At 41.5% G+C, this 26,815-nt stretch overlaps 2 protein-coding genes across 9 annotated transcripts in view; one reads left to right on the top strand and one right to left on the bottom strand.

Annotated features, from left to right (window-relative positions):
- MAP3K15 (mitogen-activated protein kinase kinase kinase 15) overlaps positions 1-6,249 on the top strand; it is a 135,266-nt gene extending 129,017 nt beyond the window's left edge. For 2 of the 7 annotated variants that reach the window (XM_090062622.1, XM_090062641.1), the window contains 4 exons: positions 2,280-2,392; positions 2,593-2,690; positions 2,800-2,876; positions 3,542-4,642. In XM_090062622.1, coding sequence (XP_089918748.1) covers positions 2,280-2,392; positions 2,593-2,690; positions 2,800-2,876; positions 3,542-3,623 — 370 coding nt within the window. In that variant the 3' untranslated portion in view covers positions 3,624-4,642. Of the gene's footprint in view, positions 1-1,937; positions 2,106-2,279; positions 2,393-2,553; positions 2,691-2,799; positions 2,877-3,541; positions 4,643-5,913 lie in introns of those variants that run through there. The other 5 variants (XR_016444157.1, XR_016444159.1, XM_090062613.1 and 2 more) reach the window with 4 other exon arrangements.
- Positions 4,783-25,912, bottom strand: PDHA1 (pyruvate dehydrogenase E1 subunit alpha 1). 2 transcript variants are annotated; one of them, XM_090062665.1, is made up of 12 exons: positions 25,694-25,912; positions 20,602-20,616; positions 18,228-18,296; positions 15,417-15,590; positions 14,525-14,651; positions 13,082-13,173; positions 12,251-12,343; positions 9,985-10,140; positions 9,776-9,847; positions 7,813-7,880; positions 6,835-6,943; positions 4,783-5,291 (listed from the first exon to the last, which is right to left on the bottom strand). In XM_090062665.1, the coding sequence occupies exons 1-12, from the start codon at positions 25,754-25,756 to the stop codon at positions 5,127-5,129; spliced, it is 1,203 nt and encodes a 400-aa protein (XP_089918791.1). In that variant the 5' UTR covers positions 25,757-25,912; the 3' UTR covers positions 4,783-5,126. The 2 variants fall into 2 exon arrangements, with proteins under 2 accessions (XP_089918791.1, XP_089918801.1); XM_090062675.1 differs by lacking the exon at positions 20,602-20,616 and having other exon boundaries at positions 25,694-25,905.
- Positions 25,913-26,815: the final 903 nt, after the last annotated feature.

A 26,815-nucleotide genomic window follows, 5' to 3' on the forward strand; every position in this document is an offset into this window, starting at 1 on the left:
CCAAGTTTCAGAAGATTGGTGCAGGGGCTTGGAGGGCACTGTACCCCATATTCTTGAAAGCCAAACTCATGTCACGGCTGTGTGTTACAACACAGGGGGACGAAAACTGCAGGTAGCTCTTACTGTGGCCACAAAGCCAGTCACGTTTCAAGGAGATAGGTGCAGGGGTTTGGGGGGAACTGCACCTCAAGCTGCGGACAAGCAAAACTCGCGCCATGGGTGATCCTGTGTTCAGGTGCAGCAGGGTGACAGCTGCATGTATAGAAGCCCCTGTTGCGGCCACAAAGCCTGCCAGCTGTCAAGAAGATCAGTGCAGGGGAGTTCTGGGGCCCTGCACCCCTAGCTGCTGACAGGCAAAAGTCGTGCCAAGACTGTCTCTATTCCTTCCTCTCAATCTGGTTTTGTAGGTGCTAATAGATGCTCGTTAAGTCGTTATGTAGCTAGGTCCTGTGTATTGAGCTGGTCCCTGAGTCCCTGGTCCCCCGAGTGAATCATGATTGATTCATTGGTAACTGGTAACACAGTAGCTTAGCAGCCAGGCCTGCAGTAGTGTCTCCCCTCCCCGCCCCAAGCCAGAGACAGTCAGTCCCACAAGCACCCATGGCATCAGTTTTACTTGTCCGCAGATTGAGGTGCAGTTTTTCCCCAAACCCCTGCACCCATCTCCTTGAAACTTGGCAGGTTTTGTGTCCTCAGTAAGAGCTACCACCCTGCAATTTTCACCCTGCTATGTTGTAATGCCTAGATGTGACATGAGTTTGGTATCAAGAATTTGGGGTGCTGTTACCTCCAAACCCCTGCACTGATCTTGAAACTTGGCAGGCTTCATCCGCTCTGCAGTCTACCACTCCTGAAAATGTTATCCAAAACAGACAAAAAAACAACAAAGTTATAGATATTTTATTTTTTCCCCATTCTACCATATGGCCGGATCTCCGAGGCAGCTCCGAAGCTCTTCGGGAAGCCGAACGAGGCAGCGCTTCGACCCGGATGTGCCGCTTCAGACCATGAAGCATCCAAAGCTTCTCCGGAGTCAAAGCTCTGTCCGAAGCCTTGCACAGCCCTAATACTCAGCAATAAACTAGGCACTGTATCTTGCAGGACAGCCTGCAACAGCAAAGTGTCAGGATCCCATTCTGTGAAGACGTGCACAATTTATTTACAAATTAGCAGTCTCAAGTAAGGGTGCCGGTTGTAAAACCGCTCTGTGTGCATGAGTTCTCATGACTAGCATCAAATGGCAGTAACTAAAGACAGACTACTAGTTAATTGTACTCATTTAAATGACAGCTACCTGGCTAATTACCGTTTTTGGTATTTATGCAGATTGCAATCCTGCTCCATGTGCCATGTTGACACATAAGCAGCTCGGCATGCAACTATAAGTCACAAAATGGTGTCTGCCAAAGATAAGTGGCTCTCAGATACTAGATGGAGAAGGTGGCAGCAGCAGCCCTGCAGCATTATAAGCTAGTAGCTGTTTGCCTATGACACCACCAGGCTGCCGCTGCCACCAAATGCTAAGTCTTTTGCCCAGGAAGTAGAAGACCTAGATATTAGGCACCCTTCAAGAGTGGGTTTGAATCTGTATTTCTGACTGAACAGCACAGTCCTCTAACATCCAGACCACCATCCTGTGTGCTCTCCAGCCATCCTGCTGATGCTGTCCTCCTGGGCAGCAAGAGAAGGAGATATGTGGGGCCAGGACCAACTGGGGCAAGCCAAAAGGCACGTGGCTTAGGGAGATGGCTCCTAGAATTTAGCCTACACCCCTGTGCTCAGTGGAGCAGAAACTTCCCACTGACTCTGAAATACCTCAGGTAGAAGGCTCTGGCCTAGCAATTAAAGCAGTATGTTGGCAAGTTGGAGATGCATGTTCAAACACTATCTCGGATGAGGGTGGCCCTGGCATTGCGAAGTTTTTCTTCTTCTAACAGGTACCAACTTTAACAGGTCAATGCATTCCAGTGCTAACTTTAATGCATCACAACCTTCCAAAGATTTACAACTACTGAAAGTGAACATGGGACAAGGCCCCAGCAGCAAATTCTGAACATGAGATCAGGAATGTTTAGTCCTCAGCCCAGAGACAGCAGCTAACAAAAGTGAAGTCTGTGTTTGTATTTGGCATCAAATGGGAGTGGATGCATGGGAAAACAACAAAAGAATATGGATGTCTCGTATCAAATAAATCCTTTTATGTTTGTTCAAGTTAATCATTGGAAAATGTGAATATTTTGTTTTAAATTTTTCTCTTAACTGACCTGTTTGCCTAACAGGCTTTTGGAAAACTTGGTTCAGAAGGAAAAAGAATATCAGTCCCTCTTACGACAAACTCTAGAGCAACGGACCCTGGAGTTGCACCTGCTTCAGTTGAAGTCCAAGCCTGCAGGTAGGATATAGCTGTCTGCTACCTGCTCAGTTCCAACAAGTAAAGATTTAGATAGAACTTTTTATGGAACACTCAAATGAGCTAAGTAATTTTTTCTGGCTTTAATATGGGGTTTGGAATAGTTTGAGATTGCGTGTTTACTGTTCTATGTCCCTGGACAGGCAAAGGACAGCCTAACCGTAACTCAGAGTCTGTTACAGAATTGCAAGACCTTCTATCAGATGTCAGACAGAATGTAGATCCAGAGCTCATCAACTGGTTGAACGAGCAAGGAGTGGACTCAGATGCAATAAAGAAGGTAAAAAACCAACAAAGTCCACAGAGCAGAAGTAAAAGCCTATTTGTTGTTTATTAAAATCAGTTTGCAATCACTGAGGTACTACTCTAAGAACAACTTTGCTTTTCAGTTTGCTGAAGAGGATTATACTCTCAACGATGTCCTTAATAATATCAGTAAAGAAGACTTGAGATACCTCAAACTGCGGTAAGGAATTGTTGAATACCTCTAGAAATCTGGTAGCCATTTGCCTATTGTCTTAAACTTTTTGTGTGAGGTCCTTTTCATCATTAACTTATTTAATAACAAGAAGTCTTTAAATAGTCTTTGAAGTTTACTATAATAGTAAACTGGTAAGCCTATACTATAAACAACAGAAAAGCAAGAGCTATTTATGTAGGGCTGGAGGAATGTGATGGTTTGGACACCAAGGCTTATTTTGGATAAAAATGTTATGTTTGCTGGATATGGTCTAGCTTGTCAATCTTATTTACCTTTTGTTCAGTGGCAGACCTCTTCCTGAGCTAGTAAGGAAGAAGTGCTAAAGAATTACTTGCTACCTAAAGAGTGAACAAGTTTTCAACTTAATCTTTTTGAGGTTAAGATGAACCATTTATTGGCCAGTAATCAAATAGTGACCAATACTGATCCTTATTCCCAGCTTGATTTGGCCAACTCTCTCCTTTTAACAAGTAGATTTTCCAGATCCCTTTTTAAAAAGTTTTTGTGAGCATAGGAGCTATCCAGAAAAAAAACCAAACCCAACAATCTACTTTACTACTCCCAGGCACTTCATAATTGCAAATATTGTATTCAGTTTTAAAAGATGGCACCTAATTCAGTAATTATTCTCTCTTTTCATTTTTTTATAGTGGTGGTCTTGTCTGCAGAATTTGGAATGCAATATTAAGCCATAGACAAATGGGTGATAAGCTCACAGACACAGAAGATTAAGTCTTTGACAGAGAGAGCAAGTAAGGGGAATGAAACACTGAAATACATTCCAAGTAATTCTTATGCTAAAGATTGTATATACTGTATGTATACTGGTCCTGGGGATTTTGCACAACCAAATGCCCTGTTTAACTATTAGTATAATGCACAGTGAATATTAGCACAGCTTTCTTGAAGACAGTGGCTTCATACGCACATTCAAGCAATCTGGGAGAATTTTCCCTGCTTTATCGTGGTAGAAAAACTTAACCACAGGCTCCCCGGTGAGAGATAACAGTAGGGCACAGTGACCCTGACTCGCTGACCCAGACTCTCTCCCAGCAGCACACTAAGAGGATTGGGAAGGGGTTCTCTGCTTGGCTGGGGGAGTAGAGCCCAAGTGACACTGCCTCTGGGAGGATGGGGTAGAGCTAGCAACAAAGCATGTTGGCATGCTGCAGGACTCCCAGTTGTTTCCAAGTTACTTTTCTCCTGCACAGGCCACTTTTGGGAGAAAAATTCTGAACAGCTGAATGCTCATAATTTCTACTGGGAGAGCAGTGACTCTCCTGGTAGAAAGAAACTGAATGTCTATATGTGGCCAGTGTTAGCAGTTTTACCTGCTAGATGCTTAATATTTTAATTCTTACAATACCACTTCTAATGATGCACTTAATTTCTTGATTACATTTTTACAAAAAATTGATAAGTTTGACTACTTGTCAATATAAGAATAACTGTAGCAGAAAAAAAGTATTTAATTTTGCACTTTGAAATCTGTATTTTAAATACATACCTTGTATTCGAATTGGTTTTTTAAATGTGTTGTACAATTGTGCTCCCAAAGGTACAGACTTGATTAAAAGGAAATTTGTCAGTGTGAAGTAGTTTAAAGGGGATAATATTGAATTTTCTGTGATGGTGATATGTTATGTTACATGTGCAGTTTGTATATATTAAAACAAATCGACATTTTATGGTACCAAAAGAAAAATTGCTCTTTGTGATGCAATGTTTCTTTGAGTTAAAAAACCCCCCAGAACAACACTACAAGCTTTTATATCCACTGGACATTTTGTTGATAATCATGCTCCTTAATAATTTTTAATAAATTAGAGCCTGAATCTGTTAACAAGTGACAGCACCAACCCTGTATACACAAAGCAAACAGCCACACCGCTTTAATGTAACAGTTAATATCTGTGTACTGTACATACCATGATTTTATTTCAGACACTTAGTTTGTATAACTCATAAATACAGCAATCCAAAAAAACCACAGAAACCGGGTAAAGCAACAGTTATTTAAATTGCTATAAACTTAATTCAGCTCCTTCTGAAGTAGGATCCATTATCTTTACACGATCCACAGCAACATGGCCCTCTCTGTGAAAATAAACTTTATGCTCTTTAAATAAACTTAAACTTTAAAAATGAGCAGTTTACAGTTCTTAGACTGAATACAAAATTAATCCCAATAAAAAAGCCATATGTAACAAGCTCCTGGGGTAAATTATGTTTGCTTTAGCAGGCAGATTTGTATCTGATCCACTGATTGGGGCCACGCACCTCAAAAGGTGGCTCATTACAGTAGATGTGACTGCTTAGTTCTTCCAAAGGTGGTTCTGGATCAGTGGTAGCAAACTGAGCAGCTTCCTCAATCTCTTTCCTTACTTCTACATCAATTTCCTAAATGAAAAGAACAAGACAACTTGTTAAGCAGATAATACAAAAGGCCAATTATAAGTGTAGAACTAATGTTTCTGCCCCTAACTGTCCAGACAGAAATGCTACTTGAACCATTAAGAGATCCTCCTCTTTAAGTGAGTAAAGAGATTCACACGTTCAGGATTTGGCCCTTGTCTAGAGGTAAAAGCAAACATGAAGGCCTTAACTAGTTCAAACCGTACTCCAAGACGGTGCCAAAAGGAAGTGTATATTAGTCTCACTGTTTCCAGGAAAATCATGATTACACAGTCTTAAGGTATTGCAGTGCTCACTGCTAGAGACGCCTTCAAACCTAACAGTAATGTCTGCGGCTGCAAAAACAGTTAAGCACACCAAGCACTCAGCAGTATCCTTGGCCTTTTTTTTCCTCTGACATTGTGGAAATCTGGTACTCCTGGGAACTGTTAAGACAGTTGCAGAGACTGTACTGTGGTAATTAACCCAACTAATAATCATTTATATTTTTAAAAAAAAATAACTCTAGTTCATATGGTATCATAATTTTAACACTTCAAGTTCTGCATTGCTAAACTTACTACTAGGTACAGTTGCAAAGATTAAGTTTCCCTTTAACAATTATTAGCTTTTCAGCTTAAAGGACAAAATTGAAGCAAAGCTCAAGACAACCACAATTTACAAGGTTGTGGGTGCAACTCTACTGAAGATGGTACATCCTACCCCAACTGTTCTTAAACAAGGAAAATAACCAGTTTGTATGAAAAATAGCATGCAAGTGTTTCTGATCCTCATTTACTTTTGTTTGGAAGCACTGTATTCAAATAAAAGGTTCACTAGCAGGAATTCTCAAGACTGGTGGGTGGAACCTTTAAATGGGAACAGAATTAAATAATTTTTTCATTTTTGATTCAAACCTACACACAATTTAAAGGAACTTAATAAAGCTGTAATTCATACCAGATGTTTTTGTCTTTCAGAACTGAATTGCTATATGGAAGCTTTTATCTTTCTGATTGATTTGTGTCTCTTCCCAGATTTGTTGAACTGACTAGTGAAGCAAAAGCTTTTCTTTTGTTCATGCATCTTGATAAAAAGCAGATGGATGAAAAGGAAGTACAAAAAGTTTAACCGTGGCAGTTGCAGACACATGCATGGAGATACTAGAATGGGTTTGCTGGGACCCTGTTAGAATTCTGCCATTGCCAAATGGGGAACCTTTCCCCGTCTTCAACACAGTTAATCCCTAGGGCTTGCAAGGCCACTTAGAAAACTTTTATAACCCCAAGTGGAGGAGGAGGGGGAAATACTGTATTTCACTCTCAACATATAACCAGTAAAACATTTCCCCTAAATTACAAACTTGTAAGTTGGTCTATATGATATAGTTTTACTGCCATTAGTTAGAACAGTCATTTTAATTTGGAAAAAAAAATGAGTATTTTTCCTACTTCCTTTCATGCAGTGCAAGGAGATAGCTACTGGCAATCTATCACTGGGAATGCATGGCTCATTGGTGCTAGGTTTCAGCCCACAGTCTCAGCAATACCTTTAATTCCTCAACACTAGCAAGGTTATTGTTAACCATTCTGTCCTTCAGCAGAGTAATAGGGTCACTTTTGCTTCTCACTTCTTGAATTTCTTCCCTTGTCCGGTAGCTAGGAGAAAAATAAGACACACATTATACATGATAAGGATGTAGTTGTAGTAGTGAAGTTCAGTGCAGTACCCCAGAGAGACAAGGGCTGACTGATTCAGTGCAGTTTGAAGAATATAAAGTTAAGCAAAATAACATGAAATAAAGAACTACTGAACAAAAAGATGACTGTTTAAAGCAGGGGTTGGCAACATTTTTAAGCAGAGTATAAAAAACACTTGCAACCTTGACTTGTAAGAACTTGGCATGCCAGGGGTGAATGGCAAGGGAGCCATGACGGCAGCAATCCTTACTGTGGGAGCAAAGGCCCAGCTGCTTCCCCACTGACTGCCCCAAGGCGTGTGTGCCAAGCAAAATGCCTTCTCATGCCAGGGGTTGCCTATGTCTGGTTTAAGGACTCAGAAATTTTCCTTTCATACCACATTTGGGGCCTACAAGCAAACAAGACTCCCAGTGATGTGTGTACCACTCCATTATGTTCAGGTTATATCCACTCAGGAGTTTACAGATGTGTAACTGGAAAGAAGTTGAAACAACTGAATCAGCGGTTACTAGGATGAGTGCAATATAGATGGCAAAGTGTGATAGCACCACTGGTTGACAGGAAATAAAGTGAAATGAAATGGTGTGATCAAGTCTTTTAAAAAGATTCCAACTGTAACTTTAAGGCACCCAAATGTAGATTTAAGAATGAAGCGTAAAACTACCATGTTTGTAACACTACAATGTTTCGCAATTTAGGTTTTTAAAAAATTTTAGTGGTGTACACAAACAGAAGACAAACAAGGGAAAAAATGTGAATTCTTCCACTCAGCAGGCCTATTATGATTAACCAAAGAAGATTAAAGTTTACAGTTATTTTCACTCTACCTGATTCCAGGGTCACTCATGCTGTGTCCATGATAACGATATGTCTGCAACTCCATCAGAATAGGTCCCTGTACACCAAAAAAAAAAAAATGGTTACAGGTTTATCATAACCTTCAAGACTAAGGGTTGGGAATCTTTTGTTGGTGTGGACCACCCTTTGCAATGCAGGCAGAAGTCCCTGCCTCCCAGAACAGCCAGCTACTTGCTCTGACCTTTGCTGCTGATCTCCAACCCTCTACAATGGGGTTAAGTGCAGATGTGACAATGTAGCAGGCGGTGGAGTGTAGGACATGGACAGCTCAGCACAGCTCTATGCCACCATTCCCCACACCAGGCTGGACCTTTGCAAGCCAGGTGAGATCTTTTCACAGGTCAGACTTGGCCCATGGGCTGTAACCCTGCTCAAGACTAATAATCACATATTACCCCTTGCAAGTAATATGTATTGACATCAGCTAAGCATTTTGTGTATAATGAATCCAACTACCCCTCTCTTTCCTAGCTTTATTTGCATTACACAGGACCTCCTGCAACATGGCTGGATAGAGAAAAAATAAATGTTTAAAAACGTTGTTATTACAAAACACCAGGACAATGGAACAAGCTACCTAGGGAAGCTGTGGAAGCTCCTCCTTGGAGGTTTCTGAGAGGAGGCTATATAGACAACTATCTGGGATGGGTCAGGTAAAGCACATTTTGCATCTGTGGAGGGAGCTGGACTATGTGAACCTTATGGTCACTTCCAACTCTGCAATTCAAAAGTTTTGTTTTTAAAAACAAATTCTTAAAATTAAACCTGAATTTAATACCAAACATGTTAAGGCCTAAACCTCTTGTAAGTTCTTAAAACATTTAAAATAATTATGCTGAATGCATGAGCTTCTGTAAAAAAAAAAAAAAAAAATCAAGTTGCAGGCTATAGAAGAGGTAGGAACAGGGGAGAAACAGCCAGCTTGAGATCAAGTTTTACACACATGTGGTACAACATGTTCATGTGCTTCAAGAGCTTAAGCTCCCTGTGGGCAACTCAGGAAATAGACACCATCTAGGACCTCCTCAGGATTAAATTTCTGTTACTACCCTAACAGATACTAGGCAAAAGGTTAACTATGTAAGTAAGCAAACCAACACATTCATTATTTTCTAGCAAAATAAAATGTTTAAATGTGCAAGAATCTGAATGTATTTCGTATAAATGTTTGTGCGCACCTTCCTTTGGGGGGGGGGAACACAGAGACAAAATGTGGCATTAAGACTGTTTAGTTGTAAAGCAACATGTTATAACATGGGTATCAACCAATAAGAATGTGCTTTTCTTTGGAAATAAGAAGTACAAATGGGGAAAGGCTGATTAAAATGGATGATTTCTACTTGATGACAAACCAATTTAAATCATTCTACTTTGCAAAACAGAAAATTGTCATTCTCCTGAAGCAACTTCAAGTGGAACCTTGGATGTAACTTTGTGAAGCCATGTCCACAACTTTCCTTGATAGGTTGTTCTTGCTGCTTCATTCTATGAGAACCAATGCATATCTTAAGTAGAAAATGCTTCAGTGTTGACGCTCTGCAAGCAATTTTGTCTACACTGCTGTGTATACTTTGTTTTCAGACTTCTCCATACCTGTTCTTACAACTTTACTTCATTTTATATTACTGAAAGTACAAGGTTTTAACTTTTTGCCTCTATCTTTTAATTGGGGAATAAATTGTGTTTTGAAATCATTCAAAACATATTTGAAGAACATATTTTAAAACAAGCGAAACTCGAGGGCCTTACGTACATGGTTTACCATTTGTTTTAAAACACAGTAGTTTGTGAAATATCTTTGTGAAATACTAACATAAATATTTTAGCAAATTTAAGATGAGAAACTCACTGATACTGCTGAAAATAGTTTCAGCAACTGCTAATAGTAGCGTAGGGTATGGTATGGTAAACGATGGATACTGTGTAACTTACTTTTCCAGATCTGCAGTGCTCAGCTGCAAACTTTGTTGCCTCTCGCACACAGAGAAGATCCATGCCATCAACCTATTAAAAAATAGCATTTTAAGTAGATGGAATAAAAACTTGTATCAGAATATCTAATTTAAGTAATGAAGTATGAATTTGCGGCCTCTAAGTTCATACTATGTTATAAAATAAGAAAAAGAAGGAATTGCTCTCACTCTGAGCCCTGGAATGTAGTCTCCTCTCTTGTAGTAGTCCGTGCTGGCTGCAGCTCTCTCTACTGACGTTCCCATTCCATACCTGTTGTTCTCACAGATGAAAATACATGGTAACTTCCACAAGGCTGCCATATTGTAAGTTTCAAATACCTGACCCTAGAAGAAAGAGCAGTTAAGTAGTAAGTAAAGTTCCTCTTTATACTTCTAGAAATGCTGACACTAAAAGAAAATGTGAAATAAATTATTTACAGGGCTCATTCACTTTCAACGAAATCTAGTTGGTGGTAACACTTACAGTACACTAATTTGGAGTTGCTTCACTTTGAAACAAAGAAAATTACAAGGTAGAAGACCCATCTTTCGTCAGAACTTTGACTTAATATTTCCTCATTTTAAAAAATTACCCTTAACCCAAGATACTGCTATGATAGACCAGTTGCAAGATTCTTAGAATGGACGTATTGAAACTATTTTAGGATCGCATTCATAAACTCCACGTCCAGTTACACACTTAACTAATAATGCAGTGGTACTACTTCAGCTAAATAAAACATTCCAACACAATTGCATCAATGACTTAATGCAAATAAAAGACCCAGGAAGCCTCACGGCTTGGGAGCTCCACTTGCTAACAGTGGAGCCTCTCATAGAAATTGACAGGAGTCCTAAAGCCTCAAACTTATTTAGAACTTGCTTATTTTAACTGTTAAATGTCCAGCCCATATAGCTGAGAAGACAACATTCCAAAATGAGAATCAAATATAAGCCGTGGGTTTTCAAATCGGAATCAATTGAATGCGAGTGATCAGTTTTACTGCTGCTCTTCGCTTTTTTCCTGCTGCCAATAAGCTTCTGACTTAACATCAATGCAATGCTAAGGAAGCTCTCATTAGTACCACAGGCAAGAAACAAAGGTTTTCACAGGCTAAGTCCATCCAAAGTGACAAAAGCGATATGAATAAGTAAAAAGCCTTTCCTTCAGCACGTGCAAGATGAAGAGAAACAGAAACAGACTAAAGAGTTTCTCTGCCTCGCAGGATCCAGGAAACTAGAGCGAAAGAGACCTAAAATATTTTCCCCTCCGCTACTGGAATAGCTGGGGAGAAGTAGAACATTACATTTATAACACAAGCATGCTAGCATGATGCTCTCCAAGCAGATGGCAAGGCAGAAATCCAAGTAATCTTTGTGCTCTGAATACATAAAAACTGGGCTTCTCACTAGGCTGCTCAACCTGCCACCACACTGGCTTTCCAGTCAGGTATGAAAGACAAGCATATTTCCCTAATGTCTGGTAAATTGTTTTGTCATAAAACCACTTTTGGAGAATGTATGTTAAATGTACATGGAAAACCCAGATAACACAGCAGACAGGTAGGGACAAAAAAATTATGGCAGTTGCTCAGAAGTACACATGGCTTCAGACTCTCAAACAGTGAGTTTCTACCCACTGCATAAAATACAACTCAAAGTGCAGAATATCTAACCCTGTCCCATTTGATCTCTCTGATGTCAGTTTCAGGCAGCTGTTGGAACAAAACCACCACTGCTGTATATAAAACATGTTGGCAACATACAACCCAGGGGGCCAGATCTGGCCTGTGGAACTAGAGGGCTGTGCCAGAGCCAGGCATCTTCCAACTGTGGCCACATCACTGCTCTCTCTCCCCACTTCCTTTCTCCCTCTCCTTCCCTATCCCTGGCTGCAGCACAGGTGCAGTGTCTAGCTGGGAGGTGAGTGGCAGGGGTCTGTAAGCAGTGACAGTGTGGACCCTGGCCTGGATACAGCTCCTCACTGGTTAGAAGCCGTACCTTTGCTGCAGTCTGGGAGCGGTGGCATTGAGAAAAGCGGCACTGGCAGACCTCCCAGCAGTCTGGCCTTGGCACAGGTACAAGTAAAACCCCCTACCACTGATGCACTGGTTAAGTGCAGGGCTGGGTTATCCTGGCCCACAGCTTGTTAAAGGTTGCCAGTCACTGATATAAAAGATTAATTTGAACTTAGCATAATGTAATTGCCTGGACTACAACTACCAAATGCAACAGGGGACAGTGAGCATGGAGATTGAACAATCATCCCAGGTAAAGAATACCTCATAAGAAAAGGTTAGGAAGGATGCATGGCCGCTTTCCATGCTGTTTTTTCTTGAAGATAAAGATAAAGGACCTGGTTCTGCAAGGCTGCTAACCTCTTTATAAACACCACATCTACAAGAGGACTGTACATGCACGTAAGTACCAATTCGATTTGATCAAGAAATCTTACCTGATTGGCAGCACCATCCCCATATAAAGTTACACAGATTTCATCCTTGCCAAAGTACTTACAGGCCAAGGCAATGCCAGCCCCAAGAGGAACCTATAGTGAAATCAGAACATACAAATCTAGTAAATTAAATCTTTATATTTTCCCAAGCAGGAAGCAACTGTGACTACCTGAAACCTGTGATCCTGCTTCTGCTTTTGTTTCAAGGTAATCTGCATCATCTCACATCCTCACAGGTGAGAGACTTCATACCAGCTATGAATTGACTGCCCAGAGGAGTTTTCCATCTATTGACTCCTCTGTGAAATCCTATGAAACATGAACTTTCATTTCTACCCAAGAGAACTTTTACAATCTTTTCTTCAATGCCTGACAAAGGGTGTTTGTGCCCGAAAGTTTGCAAGTAAAGATTTTTTTTTGCAAAAATCTCATTCGTCTAATAAAAAAACTCTCTATTACGAGTCCTGATTGCCTTTAGTAAATTAAACTGACATTTAAGAGCACTACTTAGAAAGTTAGAGAAAGCCAATTGTGAACTATTTAAAAAAAAAAAAAATCAATGAAATAGATAAAGTGTAGCTATAAAGGCTTTTTAGCCATTTCCTAGAGACACAGTGGCAATAGTTTAGTCTTTGCCTCATTCTGTTTGCTTCAGTTAGCAAATGTTTAAGTGGAACCCTATTTAGAGTAAATAAACAGTACAGCTTTATTAGCTACACAGAGCAACAGCGGCTGCAAGTAAACTTACAGCAAAAAAGAGAAACTCACAAAACTAAAGCAAAACTAAACTGCAAGACGCTAAAAAGCACATCCCGTATCATGTACACATACCTGAGCACCAACAATGCCATTTCCACCATAGAAGTTCTTGGCGTACATGTGCATCGATCCTCCTTTTCCCTTAGCACAGCCACCTTTTCGACCTGAAAAAAAACCCAAAAAAACAACTTCAGACTTTTGGCCATGTTGGGCCTGACTCTGAACTTGGTGGGATTTTTGTAACCAGGTACAGCTAGATCCATTCTGTTTAAGGAGTTAAATTAAATCTCCCAAGATCTGATTTTTGTTAAATCACTAAAAAAGGTATTTTCAAAAGACATTTAGTAGGAAATTCTTACCTTCTGGAACCAAGTGCCAAACTTGCATTCACTTCAGTTAGGTGACGATTTCTATCTATTTTTTTCTTAATTTAAAATAACTGGTCCAAAACAATTTAAGTATTCTAATTTACATATTCAATTTAAGTTTATAATATTATTGCAGAGTGTGTTAAGCTACAATTTAAAGTCAACAGCTTAATTATTAGCACAAAATAATTCTTACATTGCTCCTGTACCCCTAGATACCCAATCAGAACCAGGCAAATAGTGTCCCTGTCTCACAGGTGTTACATTTTAACTGCATTACAAGACACTTCAGTAAGTACCACAAACAGAGAAAGTGGCAATGGAGAAGTAATTATCAGCACCTAAAATGCTGAATTACCTTAATGAAATTTTAAGGCACTTACTGAGTGATCCTGGATAAAGCCCAGCATCCCATTATACCTCATCCTTATCATCAAGCAAAGTAAAAGATCCTATTTCTCTGTGGCCCAAAAACCAACACTGATATAAAAATAGCACTAGCCACAACCAAGTTTATCTTTCAGGAACCAAATTTGAATACCATGATGTTTTCCTGACAAGTTTAGTCCTAGCTGTCCCATCTGCACAGCAGCAACTAGCATGATTGGAATCTCACATTCCAAGCAAGTCATCCTTGGCAATTCACTCCTGCAATTATAGACAAAGCACTCTACCACATCTCCTCTGAAGACAAAGACAGAAATATGTATGGCTCAGGGACAGAGTTAAAATGAAACAGTCTAGTCTACATGGTAAGACTGTAAACCCAGCATGGGTAAAACATGGGCCAGCAGTATAGTTGCTACAGTTCAGATGGCGTAGAGAAAGCTACCATAACAAGGTATACTCTTCAAAAATAAGACAGAGTTTATGGTATCTAAAAAGGCTTTCAGAAGTGATGGTGAGGAAAAAAGAGCTACAGTTTACATTATTCTAAATAAGAGGTTTTATCTGAATATTACACTTACAGGGTGAGTATTACAAGGTATCATGAGAGATCACAATGACAACGACCTATTTTGTCAAATTACTGAGTTGACTTCCCATATCCCAACAAATTTCATAGAGCAACAATTTAAATATGGGGAAGGTCAAACTGCAGTTACAGCACAGCAGTGGCAGCAGTGCCATTTTATTGGACAGAGACCTGTAAGCTCAGCAAGGATCTCTCGGACAGGCGTTCCACGTGTGAAGGTGTAGCCATGGGCTCGGTAAGCTGTTATCAAGTGATCTGTGGGGTTTATGGCAGCCTCAAGTCCTACACAGCAAGCTTCCTGTGGTAAAGACAAAAGTAAGCGTGACAACAGTGAAAGACATGAAACTCCTACAAATAGTTCCTGTAGCTGAGAGCTGGGACCAAGGACTTGCATCTATATATAAAGGGAAATAGAAGCACCATGCAGAGGCAACTCCGTGAATCCAAAAGGAGCTACACAAAGATAAGATTAGGGCTAGGTCCTGTGAAGGCAGAGGTTGCAACAATGTCAGACTTTCTCACTAGGCAGGTAGTAAAGCACTGGAACAGGTTATCCAGAGAGATTGTGCAAACTCCATCTTTGGAGGTTTTTAAAACCCAGCTAGACAAAGCCTTGGATGAGATGATTTAATTTGGAGTGGTCCTGCTTTGAACATGGGGTTGAACTAGATGACTTCCTGCGGTGCCTTCCAATCCTCATTTTCTATGATTCCAATTACAGCTAGCACAGAATTGTAGCTGACGTGGCTTTCTCTGCCCATGTAACCAGCCAGTTGTGGTAGGTGTGAAGAGAGCAGCACTCAAGTGGCTTTCTATTCATGAAAAGAGCAGGCATAATCAGAAGTGAAAGGAAGATAGGGAGGTATTTTTTTGTAACATGTAAAACAGACCAAGCTTGGGTTCTTACGTACAATAGCAGTAGCGGAGCATTAATGAATCATTTGAAATTTAAGATATTTTTCATAGAAAGTTGCTAAAATGTTATTTCCCCTTATTCAGACACTTGCACTAATCAGAGCAAAACAAAAGCACACTTTGTGAAGCTGCTTAGCTGCTCTCTCACCTGACCATCATATAAATGGCAGAAGCCACGAATAATCTTCTGTTTATATAGCTGATCTGCCTTCAACTCCATGCGGCGAATGGTTTGCATAGTCTTGTAGTAATGAAGCCCCTCTTCCCGAGTCAGCACTGCTGTGACAGGAGGTCCCTCTTCCAGGCGATGGAGATCACATTTCTGCAAAGACAGTCAAGGAGGTAGTTCCATAAACTTCATATTCCTGTTTGCCACATTAGCATTAACGCCCATTTAGATCTTTGGTTATTTTCAAGTTCAAGCCCAAATAAAACCTAAATACACCAGATTGAGCATTTGTGCCACTTCCAACCTTGGTGCCTTTTACAAAAGATTTTGCTTTTGCTGGGAATAGACTTCCATTCTTACTATAAAGTACTCAACTACCTGTCAGGCATGGACAGAATTGAAATGATCACAAAATGTTGACAATGCATTTCATCATCATAATTTCTGGAGTTTCTTCCCGCTCAAAATTCCTCTAGCTCAGATCTAGCAGAGGAGTTGAGCAAAGCAAAATTTTAAAGTGTTTTACCTTTCACAGGAGAACATGGAGCCAATTTTAATAGGGTCCAACAGTGGTTTTCAGCCAGGGTGCTGCTGCCACATCAACCAGGTGGAACTGCCCTGTGTGCCTTGTGCAAAGTCAGACGAGGAAGCACACACTCCTGCCTGCATTATGGTTATCTGATACAACTAAAGCAGGCAGGAGTGCCAATCCCATCACAGCCCTTCCTGATCCCACCCCAAATGGCATTTCCCAGACAGAGAAGCATATGAAGCAAGCATAGATTTCATAGACATTAGGGCCTTGGAAGACAGAGTCCAGCCCCCTGCCCAAAGGGCAGGAAGTCAGCTGAGATCATAGGATCCCAGCAAGATAAACATCCAAATTTATCCTGAAGGCGTTCAATGTAGGTGCATGAACCACCTCCGGTGGCGGGCTGCTCCGGACCTTCGGGGCTCGGACAGTGAAGAAATTCTTCCTTATGTCCAGCCTGAAACGGTCTTGCTGGAGTTTGTGACCGTTTGACCTAATCATCCCTTGGGGCGCTCTGGTGAACAATCGTTCCCCCAGATCCTGGTGGTCACCCCTGATAAACTTATAGGTGGCCATCAGATCACCCCTGAGCCTGCGCTTTTCCAGGTTACAGTCCCATAGCTCTCAGCCTGTTGTTGTAAGGTCACCATCAGGTTCTTGTCCGCCCATTTCATGAGCCTGTCAAGGTCAGCCTGGCTCACCCTCCTGTCTTCAGGTGTGGAAGCTTTGCCCCAAAGTTTGGTGTCATCGGCGAACTTGTCCAGTCCACTTCTGACTCCAATGTCCACATCATTAATGAAGATGTTGAACAATATAGGTCCAAGGACAGAGCTTTGGGGGACCCCACTGGTCACAGGGCACCGTGACGATTGACTTCCGTCAACTACCACCCTCTGGGTCTGACCATGGAGCCAATTTCCCACCCAGCGGATTGTGGTGGACCCGAGGCCACAGTTGGCCAGTTTTGCCAAGAGGTGATCATGGGATACCAGATCGAAGGCTTTTCTGAAGTCAAGATATATGGCATCAATCTCCTTTCCCTTGTCCAGGTGATAGGTCACTTGGTTGTAAAAGGAGATAAGATTGGTCAAGCAAGGCCTACCCACAACAAACCCGTGCTGGCTATCCCTCAGGATGTTGCCATCGGCCAGTCTGTTGAGAATGGCCTCTTTAATAATCTTTTCTAAGACCTTCCCCAGGATAGAGGTCAGGCTGATGGGAGTTTGCCGGATCCACTTTCCTCCCTTTCTTGAAGATAAGGACCACATTGGCCTTCTTCCAATCTTCAGGCACTTCACCAGAGAGCCAGGAGTTCTTGAAGATCTGTGCTCACCAGCTCCTTGAGTACCCTGGGGTGTAGATTGTCAGGGCCGGCCGTCTTGAAGGTGTCCAGCCTGTCAAGGTGATCCTTCATGAGGTCAGCATTGATGGAGGGCAGGGAATCTCCCTCACCCAGGTCCCCCTGTCCTGTAGTGGGCAGGGGAGTCCTGTAGGACTGATGAAAGACTAACAAAGTACCCATTTAATAGGTTGGCTTTTTCCTGTGTGTTGGTTGTCAGTTGCCTCATCTGGTTTAGCAGGAGTCCAATGTTGCCCTAGCTTTTCCTCTGGCTTCCCACAGATTTAAAAAAGGACTTTTTATTGTCCTTGATACTTGTAGCTAGTTGGAGTTCCATCACAGCCTTGGCTTTCCTGGTTCGCTCCTGGTTGAGCAGAAATGTCTCATGTGCCTCTGTTTCTGGGAGGAATGGGAATGGCAGAACTGAAAAGAGCTGCAACAAGAGCGAACCCTCCTGCCTAATGCAGGCAGGAATATGAGCTCTTGCCGCAGCCCTTCTCAATCTGGTTGTGCCCAAGATGAGCAGGGCAGTTCCATCTGGCTGCAACAGCAGCACATTAAGGGCACCCCTTCCTGACACTTTAATTTGGTGACATTTGGGCACAGAATCAAATCTGAAAGGGCTTAAAACTATGGCAATAATTACTGTCAGCTCAATCCTACCCCATACAGGTATCCTATCCCTGCCCACCCACGGAAATCTATGTAGAAGGTTAATAAGTCTCAGGAAAGTTTATAAAGTGCTTATGCTTTTCACATACTGAACAGGTATCAATTTTGAAATCCTCCCAAGCAAAGTTTTCTGGTTATGGACAAACACAATAGGCTTTTTTGCAGAGAAGGCAATACACATGCCCTACCATGGCATGATGAACAACAATCCTTATACTTAAGTCTCAGAAATATTCAATCTACTTACCTTAATTTCAAATGTTGCCTCGCTTGCAAAGTCTGCATAGGTACGAGATGCCACCACCACCCGGGCTACCTTTGAAAACAAAATAAATACAGGCATGTACTACTTAGGCTCAGAACTAGTCATCAACTACAGAACATCCAGTCATTATTATATCATACATATAATATTTTAACACAAGTGATTTGTGAATTAAGCACCATTCAGTGTCTTCCCAGGGTAATAATGGATTTATTAATTTGTATAACTATTTAAATCCTGGAACTCCTTTTAACTTGAATTTTATTTCTTTTAAAACAGTGAAGACTGGGTGTGTTCTTAAATTTAAAATAGTCACCAATATCTAAAGAAAAAGAAGATTAGGTTTCTGAAGATATTACATAAGTAGTAAGACTGTCTGTCCATCCGGAAGGACAGCTATCTATTCATTGTCTGTAAAAGTCACCTGGCAAGAAAGCAGGTTAATGGAGACAAACTTCTTTATTAATGCTCTGTAGCAGTATGAATTTAATTCCATGAAAAACAGCAATATTTTATAAGGAAGGCAGGAAATTTCAGAAATGCAGACAGCTCTTGCCATTTCACTTAGTTACCAGCTTCTGTCCTCTCCAAGACCTGTCTGATTGACCTGGAAGGATTTTTGGATTACAATTATTCACTTCTAGGGACCACCAAGAACTAGAGTGGAGAAACAACAGATGGATGAATGAAGAGTGAAGATGGCATTATAGCCATAGTTTGGAAACAAAATAAAAATAAGGGTGAGGCATCATTGGGAACAAAGGGTTGGGAGAAAAAGTTCAAGAAGGAAATTTTAAAGTAGAACTGGTAATATATTTTTTTAAAAGTGTGCACTGATTAGGAACCTAATTTACACCTTGTACTCCTGTGTAATACGCACCCATAAATTATGTTGCCACATCATGTAACAACAAAGCAACAGTGCAGATGTGATTATTATCTACATACGCACTGTACATGCAGCACGGAAAATACATTTTGTCTTTGACTCCAAAGCCCAGGCTGTTATACATTTATCATTTCAAAGGTCTCTCATCTCTCTTATCTCTCTCAATTCCAAAGGTCTCTCATAGATCATTGGGGCAGGACCCGATGATCTTCCGAGGTCCCTTCCAGCCTTACAATCTACAATCTAGAATATCTATTTGTTGTAAGGGCTATATAGTATTTAATTATCTTATCCCTCAACCCTTAACCACCCCCTTCCCTTCAGATCCTGTAGATTTCCATTTTTCTTTGTTAAAAAAAAATCCTACAAATTTTTATTTTCTGCTATGACTGTAGACTCCCAAAAATCCACTAAAACAGTTTATGCTACCTTTTAACTGATTTTATAATTCTAATACAAGCAGGTGAAATATTCTGTACAGGAAATGGCAGCACACACAAAAAGCCAGGGTGCAGCACCAGTGAGCTCTTAAGAAAAATGCAGTCTTTGGACTGCAATTCTGTGGAGTTTCTACTAATATAAACTAATGTTGTAACTACAGGTCTTGAACTGTTATTTTATCAATTTTAATCTCTCTTACACCCAAAATTATTTTGAAGTTACTGCCAGTATAGAGAGCATTAGCAGTTGTAATCCAATTATTCCTACCCTACCTTTCAATCTTCACATCCCACTCGACCACATTTTATCCAGAATAACCAAAACCTTATGTGCTCTAACACAACCCAGGATACACTCCCAATTAATTTTTTCATGATTTCATGGACCTTTTGACGCTCATTTTATTCCTACTTGTTTCTTTAAAATTTAATGGCTTAGATGTTGGGCATTCATTTTGGTTTATGTTTCATAAATGCTGATTTTTCTCTAAATGTTTTGAATAGACAAAATGATATCTCCTGGTTTTGTTTAGTTAAAATCCTCAGCCAAATTCATTGCCTCTTAGCACCAATATCACTGATGTCACTTAACACAAGTGTTGTGGTCTGTTCCGGTAGTCTGCAGAAGGAATACAGAATTGATTTTGTATTAAAATGAATATTGTTTTATTGTTTTGGCCCCTCAAACTGAGAATTAGATTGAAGAACAGAACAAATAACCCTCAATTTTTAAATCTGAAAATCCTTTAGATCCTAAACCATTCTGAGGTAGCCTAAAATATTTTAATCTTTCCTTAACATAAGAGGAGTGAATGTGAAGCCATTCGAATAAATACAGAGCACTAATTTAAATGAGCAAAATTTAGCAACATGATCAGTGCTTTCTACACAATTTATTTCTGGAGTTCAATAAGCCAAGAGTTAAAGGTTACATCAAAAGGCTTTAGTAAGCTTGTGTGAAAAATGTTAATGTATGGCCACTCCAGTTAACAAAAGCAAATCCTTATAGAATTACTGTAGGCCTTACCTCACTAACAGCTCCCTAGGGTAGCAGCAGTTGGAGGAAACAAAAGAAAAAGAGAGTCAACAAACATAATAAAGCAGTTCCAAAAAAGGTACCACACTAAACCTCCATTGAAATAAAATGATTAGTTTAACTCATCCATGGATGCATATTCAAGCCTAGCTTTTTCTCGCCTAGAATTTTGTGAAGGCATTCACACCAATGCAGGCTGAAGGCAAAAGTAAGTGCTATTCTTGTTTGAAAGTGCTTTAATACTTACTATGCTTAGGTATAGGTGACAACTCCTAAGCCCAGAAAAAATTAGACCTAAAAGTTTTCAAATCTGGAGCCTAAAAATCTTATAGTTGCTGAATAAAAGCACAGGTGTAAATTTATTACACCTAGGAGGATCTGTTGGCAGTTATACCATCTCTGAGGCAAGCCATATCAAGCTAATTGACAAGTTGTCTTTTCACAGGTTATACAGCAAACCCGCTTTTACAAGAGCTGCGCCGCGTTGGAGAGAAAGACCACTGAAAAGCTGCCCTTTCTTCAGGTCCAGAGGGAATCTACCACATACATTTAACAAACAGAATGGCACTTTAACTTATAAGAGCCCATATGTTCACTGCCTTTGCTAAAGATTATCATTGTGAAAACAACGTAATAAATGTTTAAATATTGTACCTTTGGTACTAGCTTATGTTAAATAACCTGAAGTGTATTTAGGTAAAGTCACAATTCTTAATTAAAAGGTGTTTCTGACCTTTGCACAACTGACAGTTGTATCATGAACCAACAAAAGCAGTACAGAATCTCACCCATAAAGAAAATTAAAAGCCTGTTTTCTATCCTGTTTTAATTAATTCAAAGTTTGGAAAATTTCACAAATGTTTTTATAATGTAATTCGTAAAGCTACTTTTTCCTCTTCTGTTTGCAGGAAAGGGCTGTTTGCCACTTGCACTTTCTGCACTCCAGACCTGACAGAACATAAGCAAACCAACTTTGTCATCCACATTAACCCAAGCTCTCAAATGGGCATTAACTAGAAATCCAAAATCTAAACTGTTTCATGGTCCTCAATTGAAATATATTTTAACTTTGTGGCTAGCAAAGTTATTCCTTTGTGAACATAAGGAATAACAACAAAGAAAGCTGAGAATATGGTATACATACACAACACAGGAGAAGAGAGGAAAAGAGCAACAAGTGGAGTTGCAACAGAAACAGCCATAGGGTAAAGAAGAAAAGGCAGACACCTAAAAGATAATTCTCTGCTCCTACTCATGGTCTCATTCCATAATCTTGCAAGTTTATGACTGGTAAATCAGGTGAGCAAATCCGAACAGCAGACAGGAATTTCATTGGTCCTGCAAAGCAAATGAGAAGGAGCAGAAACGTGATCCAGAAACACCGGATTTCCTTTTTCATAGTATGTCCAAAAATATATTCAGTGCTATCCAGTAATTTACCAAGTCATAAGATGCATATCTGCTAAAATGAGCTAGGAACTGGATGACATATGGGCAAATGGGTGTGCTGCACAGAAGGCAGAAAGGCATGCTAGGACATTCCCTCCATCTCATTTACCTACATTTTACTTTTCCCAGCCCTTGAACGTGACCCATTTTTAGTTACAGTCCATCTCTCCACTGTTATTTCCATCCATACCTTACCTATCCATCACAGTAATTATTGAATGACCTTCAGCAAATCACTTCACCTTGGGCTTTAGGCTTTCTGTAGCTATATTTAACTCTTCTGCAAAGCATTTTGAAATACATTGTGCAAATGTTATATTAGAGCTAGGTATTATTACTTCTGCCACCTTCGATTTTTAACCAGCTAAAACCTTGTTCTTGTTAAAGTTCTCCTATTTATCAGGGACCCTATCCAGACTCAAGCATGGTCTCTACCCAACAGGCCCAATTCTAATATATGTCAAAAGTTACTGCTGTTGGAGTAAGAGGGATATAAAACTGATGGAAGAGATGAAAGTCAGACATGATAACACCTAATCTCTCCTCTGATATCATTTCTCCGCTAGATTCTTGCCCTGCAACAATGAGCAATCCATAATAGTAGTTTCTCTAGGGCCCTGGCTACATAAGGTACAGCATCAGTGTAGAACAGGTTGTGAAGGCAGCATAATAAGGTAGGGTGGGATTTTTCTAACTCCATGTTCAAAAACCTTAGATGGACACAAGGAGGCTAAATATATTCTTTTGCAGACACGAGAAACTCCTAATACACTGTGACGAAGCAGGGAAAGCCCAAAATCAAGTTTCACAAAGACACCACCAAGAAACGACCTCAGCAAGGTGATTGTCTAGCCATCTGTCACCTTAGTCCTCCAATCCCTTTCTTTTCATTACAGGCAGTCTTTGACTTGCAACATTTTGAGTTACAATGTTTCACACTTACAACTTATAAATTGACACCCTGTTTCAACTTTCTAATGTCAGTTTCCATTTTACAACACTTGATCTGATGCTATGCCACACCAGTGAACAAGTTTGCTGCACTCATCTCCCTGAAGAACATCTGTCCAAACTTCCTTGGACATGTTCTTTAAGAAAGCAGACAAGACTCCACAAAAACCTGCAGCCAGGACTCCTGAGAAGACTCTAGCCAAAAGCCCTTCAAAAAGTCCACCAAAGTCACCTCAAAGAAGTCCTTCCAAATCAATATGATTGCTATTTACAATATAAATACATTAATGTAGCTATGTTACTCATCTATAATTGATTGAGTGCAAAATTCTGGGGTATTTTTAGTGAAAATAGGGTATCGGGCCTTGGTTCAGAAACCAATCCCCCATTTATAACATTGTTTCTTATGAGAAAATTGGTTTCGAGTTACAACGTTTCAACTTAAGACCCAGTTTTCAGGAACCAATTGTGTCAAGTCCGAGGACTGCCTGTACTAACAATTGCTAGGATTGAAGAGGGACTTTTAAACTAAAAGATCAGCATGGACTTCCTGAACTACTGATGTTAGCACTCAGGAAAGACTGAACCTCCTTTTCCTGCACTAATAATTTACTTTTCATTAACAAGTTCAGTATTTGAACCTTGTTGCATATTGTTCTGCTGATGCTTTGAGCTGACATTCTGTTTAAACTAGCAGAACCTCCCTATTTATTGAATACGGCTTTCAGGCAGACTGAGTAGCCAAACACAAGGAGCTCAAACACCTTCCTGCTGCTTACAACAATGCTCTCAGTGCCTCAAGTTGACCCTCACTTTTGGCCCTTACTTCCCTTCACCACTCTCAAGTGGGGTGAAGGAATGGTTGACTGGGATAGACACTCTGTAAAGCCTTTCAAAAAAGTTTTTGCAACAACTGTAGGAAGTTGCCAAAGACAGATGCTCACCTCATTCCAAATGAACCGAACCATCAAACTAGTAGCCACGTGGCACACTTGTTCTGTCACTACAGTGGAGGACACTACCGCTGCTACTAGCCACTTGCAAAAGTAGCTCATATAACACACCACTGCAAATCTATATCTCATTTTACAAACCAGGTTCAGCAGACAGAATATGTTAATTACCTGTTGTCTTGAACAATCCAAACACAAGCCAAAAGAAGGGAAAAATACAGCATTAAAGGCAGAATGAAGAAGAAATATCTGGAGAAGACATGGCAGAAAGAAGAAACTGCCCCACAAGCATGGATAGCATAACAGGATAGCATAACAGGATGGCATGAAGGTGAGGACATGAAAAAAATGAAGGAAGGATCAAAGCCAAGTGACTGGGAATACAGAAGAGAGACAAGAGGAAGCGACAAGATTAGGAGTGTGGGATGCTGCAGGAGGAAAGGGGAGAGATCCGAGATGACATTTTCTTCCTTTCTTTTTTGTTTTTTTAAATAACTCCACAAGAGTGTGGAAAAGTCCCCAGGGAGAACAATCAGCCACAACAACTTCAATGTAAGAAGCACAGCAGACCACTGCGCCTTTTTGGAACAGGGATTTTTTCGCATCACCTGCCTGTGTGGCAGGTCGATTTTGAATGGCGCCTTCTTAAAATTCTCATTTTCACCGGCTAGAGAAAGCATCACGACTCTGCACAACCTTTCAGCCTCGGACAGTGATGCTGGCCTTGCTCGCTGTCTGGCTCAGCAGCACTTGCAAAGCTCTAAGTGTCCATCAGCTACAGCACCTGTTGCCAGGGGAAGCAGCTTATGAAAGTCCATGGTGTCTCTGCACAAGTGGACACCTCCAGCAAGAGCTCTCAACCTGGCGGGACTCAGGGTATCCCCCTGGACCAGAGGCAGCCGCTGCCCACGTGCTAGTTTGCACTTGGGACTGTGACTAGAAAAATACCAGAGACATTCTTCCACCACCAACACCGCGCACAGGGCCTGGCAAGGCAGGGGGGCATGCACAGGGTGGACTCCCATGTGACGTCAGTGGGTGGAGGTGGCATATGGCAGTCCTACGCTAAATGGCCTTTTAATACCTCGGGATTTCCTGGGCCAGGTCCGCCAAAGAAACTATAACCCCCTTTAACACAGGGGGTCACTAGTGATGTGTTACTGAGTGCTTGGGACAAATAATAACAAAAACAGGGATGGGAGCAGAGATCAAAGGCTGGAAACACAAGTGCCAAGGGGGAACACGAGCAGAGCAGACCAGATCAGACAGCGCCCACCCACTTGGCGCCAACCCAGCATTGAACCTTGAGGACCCTGGGGATGTGGCTTCCTGGCTCAGCCCCACTGCCCTACCTCTACAAAGGTTTTTTTCCCCCTAATATTATCTTTTTCAAAATACTTCCATCCTGCTGGAAACGCCCTCATTCCCTCAGGCACAGTTTGCAGGCACAGGCGCTTCATGGGCAGCCCAACGCTCCCTGCAAAGACCCCTTTGGACACCCACTCCCCCGCATAGGCCCCTACCTGCAACGAGGCCAGGCCCGCCCCGCCCCGCCCCCTCCGCGTCACTCCCCCTACGCCCCCCCCCCCAGTCCCCTCCCCGCTCGGTGGGTTCCATAAGGGGGGAGGCTCGCGCGCCCCCCCCCCGGCAGTACCATTCGAACCCGGGGGGCGAAATCAGTCTGGGCCGCCGGGCTCCGTAACAGGCCGATTGTGTCCCCCCTCACTCACCGTCCGGGCGGCGGCCGGGCCCTGCAGCACGCGGGAGAGCGCGGCCAGCAGCATCTTGCGCATGGGGCGGGGAACAGGCCGCAACGCCCGACACCCGCCCGTGTCCTCGAGTCTCCTTCAGCGCCGGCCAGGCCCTGCTGCCGCTACCTCCGCCGCGCCACGCCCTCTCGCTGGGCCGACCGGAAACTAACCCGGAGTGACAGCTCCGCGGCTGACAAAAGGGAGATTCGCTATAGAGTTGTGGCCAACCAGCAACTCTCCCCGAGTTCCAAGCCCTGCCACGTTTCTAAGGGAGTTTGCACGAATCTGCCCGAGGGTTGGGCTCCTGGCTGCGCCTGCGCACTGGGGCCCCAGGGCTGACAGCCCAGGGACCCTAGCAAAGCAGTGATGGGGTGGAAGATCGCAGGGGAGCTGTTTCCCCCGCCCCACTTTGCAATTCCCAAAGTCATGTCATGGATAAACATTACTTAATGTTCCGTTATTATTATTACAATAATTATTATGAGTTGTCAGTTAATAAATTACTCGTGGATTTTTTTTGTTAATAAATTATTATTTGTTATTATTTTAAAAAAATGTAGAGCTGTTGAAAGTGCCTGCCTAGGTGCCTGCAGCCCCCAGGACCAAGTGTAAAGTATCCATGGCTGTGGCATGCCTGGGCTGAGCCTTGCATTATTTGGCAATTGCCTCAAGTCCTGGTGCAATGGGACCTTGGGATCTCAGCTTTCCTTCCTTGACTTTATTTTCATGTGGATGCATATCTCTCCATGTTGTAGAGAGCCAGGGGAACACACAGAACTAGGGCCACCCAACCGTCAGAAGAGCCAACAACAATAAAAATCATATTTGTCATTTCTTTAAAAAATCTGGTTATCTTTGGAATGATTACCTGATGTTAGATGGTGGGAGAGGCCGATGCCTAATTTTTGAAGGCTTGGCCTTAGCTGTGTTGTACCTAACTACTGCCTGGAATTGCAATTGCAAAAAAGTTCGGTAGTTGGCATGTAATTACCTGTGCTGGAGCTAATTATACATGTGGCCAAGACGCTGACAAGGAAATTTAGACAGGATTACTGTTTGGCTGTTAGAACCACTTTATTTTGCATGGCATGGGAGAAAAAG

Source organism: Crocodylus siamensis, chromosome 1 (assembly GCF_052110815.1).
Source record: "Crocodylus siamensis isolate JL-2025a chromosome 1, ASM5211081v1, whole genome shotgun sequence".
Lineage (NCBI taxonomy): Eukaryota > Metazoa > Chordata > Crocodylia > Crocodylidae > Crocodylus > Crocodylus siamensis.

Coding starts and splice junctions, on each gene's coding strand:
- PDHA1 (XM_090062665.1), bottom strand. CDS start 25,756: ATGCGCAAGATGCTGCTGGCCGCGCTCTCCCGCGTGCTGCAGGGCCCG. Junction 10,141..12,250: donor GGGATGGTGCTGCCAATCAG/GTAAGATTTCTT, acceptor TCTTTCTTCTAG/GGTCAGGTATTTGAAACTTA. Junction 6,944..7,812: donor ATGAGTGACCCTGGAATCAG/GTAGAGTGAAAA, acceptor TTTTTCTCCTAG/CTACCGGACAAGGGAAGAAA.